Below are 7,048 nucleotides of genomic sequence, written 5' to 3' on the forward strand. Positions count from 1 at the left end.
TTTTAGACCGTTGCCGCCAAATCTTAACTGACGTTAAGAGCTCTCTAAATATTTCAGCACGGAGTGATATGCAAGATTCATGCAGTTATTCAGTTATTTTGGGAGCTTGTTTAACCATTTTGGACCTTCAGGTTCTAGTGCGCTGCCACCTTTTCTTTGCAAGTGGTCGTCTTTACTTCTAAAAAGATCGATGAACTTTTTCGCCTGTTGAATTCGAAGCGGCTTGCTGCAGGCAAGGAGGGAATTGTTGAAATGTTCTACTGCAGTTGTAAGGTTTTCTTCAGATTTGGCATAGAAATTGCTATTGAGTACAAATAAACCAGGAGAATGATCAGAAGACAAGTCGAAACAAGATCTATATGTTTCTTCCGAAGGTACAATACCTTCGGCCACGCAGAAATCAATCAAAATACCCTATTGTTTATATTTGTTGACTAGTATGTATGTAGGTTTTCCGTACGAGCTCCGAGATAACTTGAGTTTTCTGATAGCAGCGTAGAGTTGCCATTCTTTAGAAGTAATAAAGCGAGAGCCCCAGAACGCTTTTACTTCGAGTAAATGTTTTGATAGCTCTTTGGCGTTCCAAATACAAATTTTTAAAGAATCGAGTATGTGCAGTGATAAGTCGTAAAGATGATGAAGATATTCATCATAATTGTCATTTGTTGAATGACTTACTTTAATAGTTCTAATAGTTCATTTCCTTCATTCCATTTGTACTTTGGGTTGGAGTTAGTGTTTCAGAACTATCTGGAATATCACTCATATGGGGCATTTATGCACTGTTAGGACGTTTATGAGCTTGCGAATATGACAGCGGCAGTAGCAGATGGGATATCCGTCCTTCTCAATCGTAGGTATTTGAGTTTTTGAAACTTTTATTAGAAAAAGCAGACTATAATTTGCTGGGTGATTTCCATCACATCGTTAAAGCACAGTTCACATCGCCTGACTTGGTATTTCGCCTTAGCGAGGCTGTATTACTAAATAAATAACTAAATTTTATTTCGTTGAGGTAATTTGTATCCGAAATGTACATACATATAAAAAATTTTGTATAAAAACAATATAATCCTTCAGACACCTTCCACCATTTTACCATGCAGTTCCATAAGACCACTTAAAAATTACGCAAAATTTAGCAATTTAATTTTCGCTTGTCTCAGCTTCATCTCCAATCATTTTTTCGTGTACATCTCTGAGGATGCCCTTAAAATATTTCACTGTCTTCAACGCAACTCCAAAGTGGCATCTTCATCGCAAAGCATCAGCGTATTGGGATGCTGCTGGAATGCGCTTACAGTCCACATATGATTTACACCCTCCTCAATAGCTTTGTACAAGGCAAACGCTTTGTGTGCGCCTGTGATCAAAATCATCACCTCCTTGGCATCCATCACTGTGCCGACGCCGACAGTCAATGCCTGCTTGGGCACTTTGCTCATATCGTTGTCAAAGAAGCGTGCATTCGCCTCTAATGTATCTTGTGCCAATGTTTTCACACGCGTACGTGAGACCAACGAGCTGCCCGGTTCATTGAAGGCGATATGTCCGTCGGGTCCAATGCCGCCAATGAAAAGTTCAACACCACCCGCTTCCTTGATCATCGCCTCGAATTGTTGGCATTCGGCTAGAAGATCCTTGGCATTGCCATCCAAAATATGCACATTCTTGGGATCGATATTGATGTGTTTGAAGAAGTGATGCCACATGAAGTAGTGATAGCTTTCAGGATGATCGCGGGGTATGCCCACCTATTCGTCCATGTTGAATGTCTTCACATACTCGAAAGACACCTTTCCGGCTTTGTGATATTCAATGAGTTTCTTGTACATTCCAAGTGGTGTGCTGCATTGTATGTATTGCTGTATTGTTAGCAAAGAAAGAATCTTCGAGTGTAAGAAGGCTTTATGTATATATCAGCTCAATGACGAAGTAGCGGCTTATGCCGGGTTCTACGTTAAATATTATAAACAAATACAACCGAGTGAGCAAGATTGTGTACAAAATCTTTTATATCTTGAGTATCCACAGACGGATGCATGTTTTTGAGCACCACTTCGAAGCATCTTTATCTCTTCGATCTATATATGGAAGGAACTGCGTTACACGGTCAACAAAAAATTTCCAAAACTCAACGCGATTTTTTAGCAAACTTTATTATACCAAAATGTAATTTAAAAGTTTTTTCTATAGAACTCTAATTAAAAAATTTGCAATTTAGATGAAACTTTGCATAGTTTAATTTTTACACAAAGATGGAAATTTGGATTTATATAGTTTTTTGTTAGAAAATGAAAATATGATAAAAATTAATAAGCCTTAAGCAAACAAAAGAAAAATTGTCAAAACTTGTCAAACTGGGGCGACCCTATTAATTTGTCCGACACTGTAAACAATTATTATATTTTCTCTTGCGTAATATTTACATAAAAAATAAAAATAAGTAAGAAACTATCCAAAAACTGAGGTCTACCACATTTGAAATCTATCACATTATTTTCAAGATTCTACCATCCACAATTTTTTGTAAGTGATGTAAATTTCCGATACCTTCAAGTATCGAATACATTTACATTATTCCGTTCAAAATCCCATATGCAAAACCTAATACTCATAATGACTTTTCTTTAGTAAAAAGGTTTTCAATCGAAAACATTGCGTAGAAACTACTGAACTGCTGTTTAAGCTTATTTTTACCTTCAATACTTACCATAAATAATTTTTAACTATTTCAGCTATTGGGGATATATTTTTAGCATTCTTTCCACTACACGAGCTAATCTCGATGTCTCTGCAACAAGTCTTCTCGATATATTGATTACCCTCAACTATTTCAGACGCTAAAAAACTTGTATGAGCTTACTTAGATTTTTGATCAAAATCACTCTAAAGAGAATTGCCGTTTGATCCTCGTTGCGTTCCGGTAAATCATCATTTTAAAACCTGGTTATACACTGCTCCTCAACCATTCTCCATTCAACCATTGTAAACTTTGCAACCCGTTACTTTGCTTTGTCGACGCTTGTTATGAAAATAATTTTAAACGATGATGATGGAGTATCGAAGTATCGACATAATATTGTCAGCACTCATCGAATACTCAAATTGCTCAACAGCATCAAATACATACTATTCGATACTGGATACTATTCACAGCACTACCGACCACTGGTTTTGGTTCCTTGCTCGTGTTGCCAATATGATGCATGGTGTGATGTTCTTGTGGCGAATAAGGACGCATTGACGAAAAATTACGCGTAAACCTAGTTGACAGCGAAGAAAGACGCGTAATCATAGATGTATACCTAGAAAAGGAATGTACATACTATTACCCCCGCAAACATAGTTGACCGCGAAAATAAGTTAACGCGTCTTTCTTCACCGTCGACCAGGTTTGGGCGCCTTTCTTAGCTGAAGTTTTTTTTTTTTTTGCCTTTTTTCGCGGTCAACTTTTGAGCTCGCGCCTTTATTCGTGTCTTGTAACGATATAGCATTCATAAAACGCTTAATTATGTAACAACGCAAACTTGAACGAAAAGTGCACGGTGTTGAGACCCCTTAATGATTGATAGGTGGATTAATCGTGCAAACATGCCTCTATGGTTGGTGGCTAAGTATTATAACAGAGTTTTGTAAGGACTGGGAGTTGTCTATCTAACGTGGAGGTTACACGAAACATATAGCAGAAGCAGTGGTATGTGTTTACACTTTTAACAGCCACCATGACTGGCCAGTATCATGTGCAAGAAGTGACGAAGGCAGCCTCTTTATACTAGATGATCCTTTGCTTCAAATCTTGCCTCGTGCTACGATTCGTTGTAGAATTAAAGGGAGTAAACTTTTCATAATTAAGTACTGCGGAAACGATTAATCGCAGCTTAGTAATTTCCACTTCTATTATGTAGAGAATTACTTTCCCTATACCCATTGCAGGCAACTTAGACGCATTGAAATCAAAATAACTTGCACACAGCACAATTTAACTGTCATAGTAATTTTTCAATCACAGATAAAGACATGATAATTCCAGCTTTTTAATATATATATTTTTAAATAAAAAATTCATACTTAAATGTTTAGTTATTTGCTTGTGAACACAAATGTGAATACTTATGAGCATTTCAGTCGTATATGTATGTTTATTTAGAATTATAAAACTTTACATGCAACTACTTACATACATACATACATATATACAAAGTGAGTAAATGCACATTCTAAGCATACTAAAATTACGTCAGGGCAATTAAGTACACAAATAATAAATTAAACATTTAATTAACTAAGGATCGATTACAAAAACAAATGGACGCTTAATGTGGAACGAGTACGCTATCCAAATAATTTGCTTATGACAAATCAATTATACCAATCCCATTTCTTATAGTCCAATTCCTGCTTCAAAGCTTGTACATGCGTATGCCTCGTATTGCCATTACGCATAAAAACGCGACGATTACCCACCGGCTGCAATTGCCGATAATTATCCACCAACGCACCATCTTGTGTATCTTGCAGCTGGCGGAAGCGTGCAATCTGCGGATAGACGAATGACAATTACAAAATTAAATAAAAGCTACATAAAAATTTGGCGCCATTTAATTTCAGGTGATTTATTTAAAGTAGGTTTTTATGTGCATACCTGTTTGGGTGAGATGGGTATGGGATCGGGATAGAGCACCCATGTGATGGCCTCCGAGCAGGGGGGCGTTGTGAGTGAACCTAAAAGAAGCAAGTAGACGTAAGCTTTTATGTGTATGTTAAGTAAGAATGTATAATAAATTTAGCTTATTAGCTAAAAGTAAATCAAGCTATTTAGTATGCATGAAGCAACAATCTCGCTGGCCAGGCAGTAATCCAAGCAATTTGCCAGTAAGCACAGAAGGAAAGGTAATAAAATCTGAAAATTATTCCATAATCATCTCGACATTTTTTTTGGGTTTGATTGCCACAATTTTGTTGGTCAATTAGTATTCAGCCCGAGCTATATTTGGCACTTGTACACCTGTTGGTTTTCAATATATGTATTTACATATGTATGTATGTACATAAATATGGATAGTTGCTCGCTTATTCGTACAAATAGTACATTCTTTCATTCTCCTATTGCCTGTTCAGATATTATCGTTACGATGTTGTTCGCATATTGATCTCCATTAAATTTCTACGATTTTACTAATTCCACGCTAATAATGACAATAATTGGAATTGTACAAAAAAGTACATGCACACATAAGTACATACATACATACGTACGTAGGTGCCAGGCGCGTGGTTTGGCAGCAATCGATATTGGCGCACAAATCAAAATTATTAACACTATGTAACAGCGGAAATAAACTTAGGTGCCCAGTGGGAAAAGTAGTAATGCATTACAAGCGTGATAAGTAATCGAATGTATGTATATCTTATGAGTTTTATATCCAATTACTGTTTAGTATGTAATCACTATTCTAATGTATTCAAAAAGAAAAAAAAAATTTCATATTAAATCACATTCATTTCTCGATACTAAGTAATGCAAAATTGAATGCCCCACTTTTCTTAGGGCATAGCGTGGTGAAAAAAATGAATTTTCGAATGTGAAAAGGGTTGTTTTACTGATTATTTTTTCGATTACTATACATTACATTTTCCCACTGGGTGTGATCTAAAGGGTCATATTTAGGTCTGTTCGAATAATTCACGAAATTATCTAGAAATTTTTCCAGTTCTCTGAATTTCTCAACTTCTCTATGCATTCAAGAATAGAATTCTAATGCAGTTCTCTAACATCAACTCGACTCGAAAATGATTAGATTAGGACAGAAAGGAGCCAGTAGACAGAAAAATACTAGTCCAATTATGAACCAAAACCACTACATTCGGAGTCAAAAAATAAAATAAATTCATGAATATACCTACAGTAAAAAAAAACTTTTGATTAAGTACACTGTAATAACACATTTTTATTTAGCAGCCTTAGATTTGCCAATAATTAGTGTTAAATTTTTTGAGCATTAATTCATAGCAAAAATAAATACATAAATATTTCAAACTTTCGAACAGTAATTTAAATGCATTTTTTCATTAAATGTTATCAAAAGTAAAAGGTTTCAGGTGCAATAAATAGTTCGTTTTTGAGTGAACTAAAATAAAAATAAAAGTTTTCATTAAAAGAAATTAAATTCATTAACTTTGCACATTTCAGTCGATTCTTTTTAAGAATTTATAAAAGTAGTGATTAATGTTTAAAATTTGAGATTTGGATAAGAATAAAATAGATAAATAATTCAAGCAGTTATTAAATATTCTTAATTTTTGTCTATAGTTTGGCTTGTTGATTGATAATAGAAATTAATCAAATAATTATATTAATCGTGTAATTAAAAAAAGTCAAAAATAATTGAAAATTATCAAAAACAAANCAAAAAAATAGTGATTAAAATTAATAAGTTAATTAAATTTTTTTTAAGTAATTAATTATTAATCATTTTGTGTACGTTATTGTATTAAACTGTCGAAGTCAAACAAAACAGGGCATACGTAAATCGTTTTGCACTTGGTCTGGTCATTTTCGAACTAGTTCGGTTTCTGTCCGGAAATTCAAGTTGTAAACTAGTATTTTTCCTAACTGGTTTGGCGTTTCACTGCAGGGATCATGTAATTCATGCATATGCATTTGTATTCGATTCTTTGGGCACTGCTTACACTGACTTTTGTTGTAAGTGCATACAAATTTGTTCTTTTGTGGATATAAATATGTATTGATATGTATTTTATGTACTTATGTATGTGTGTAAGTGTGCAAGTTGATTGTAAAAATTCTTTACTGATAAAATATTTTAATCCGATTAAGTCGCTCTGCTTGAAAGCGCATACCCAGCAGTAAATGGAATGCATTCCGCATCGATGCCCCACTGATGACAAGTAATGGCATTTGCTTCCGCTCTTAATTCTTTTTTTGATTGAAGTATGCTTTATATTTAACATTGCCTGACATTGGCGGTAAGACGCGAGGGCTTCTGTTGCATTACTTTTCATCAACGCAGAAATGTCGCTCATT

At 34.7% G+C, this 7,048-nt stretch overlaps 1 protein-coding gene and 1 pseudogene across 1 annotated transcript in view; both read right to left on the bottom strand.

Moving 5' to 3' along the window:
- Positions 1-1,031: 1,031 nt before the first annotated feature.
- On the bottom strand, positions 1,032-1,844 carry LOC108370118 (glucosamine-6-phosphate isomerase-like; annotated as a pseudogene).
- A 2,256-nt stretch (positions 1,845-4,100) lies between these two features.
- CAH9 (Carbonic anhydrase 9) overlaps positions 4,101-7,048 on the bottom strand; it is a gene marked incomplete at its 5' end in the record, with an annotated part of 5,587 nt that continues 2,639 nt past the window's right edge. Inside the window, 2 exons of the mRNA XM_017625376.1 lie at positions 4,101-4,539; positions 4,646-4,725. Of these exons, the coding sequence (XP_017480865.1) occupies positions 4,363-4,539; positions 4,646-4,725 (257 nt within the window). The remainder of the gene's footprint in view (positions 4,540-4,645; positions 4,726-7,048) is intronic.

The sequence above is a fragment of the Rhagoletis zephyria genome, unplaced genomic scaffold, assembly GCF_001687245.7.
Source record: "Rhagoletis zephyria isolate East Lansing unplaced genomic scaffold, Rhagoletis_zephyria_1.1 Rzeph_scaffold_04021, whole genome shotgun sequence".
NCBI classification, from domain to species: domain Eukaryota; kingdom Metazoa; phylum Arthropoda; class Insecta; order Diptera; family Tephritidae; genus Rhagoletis; species Rhagoletis zephyria.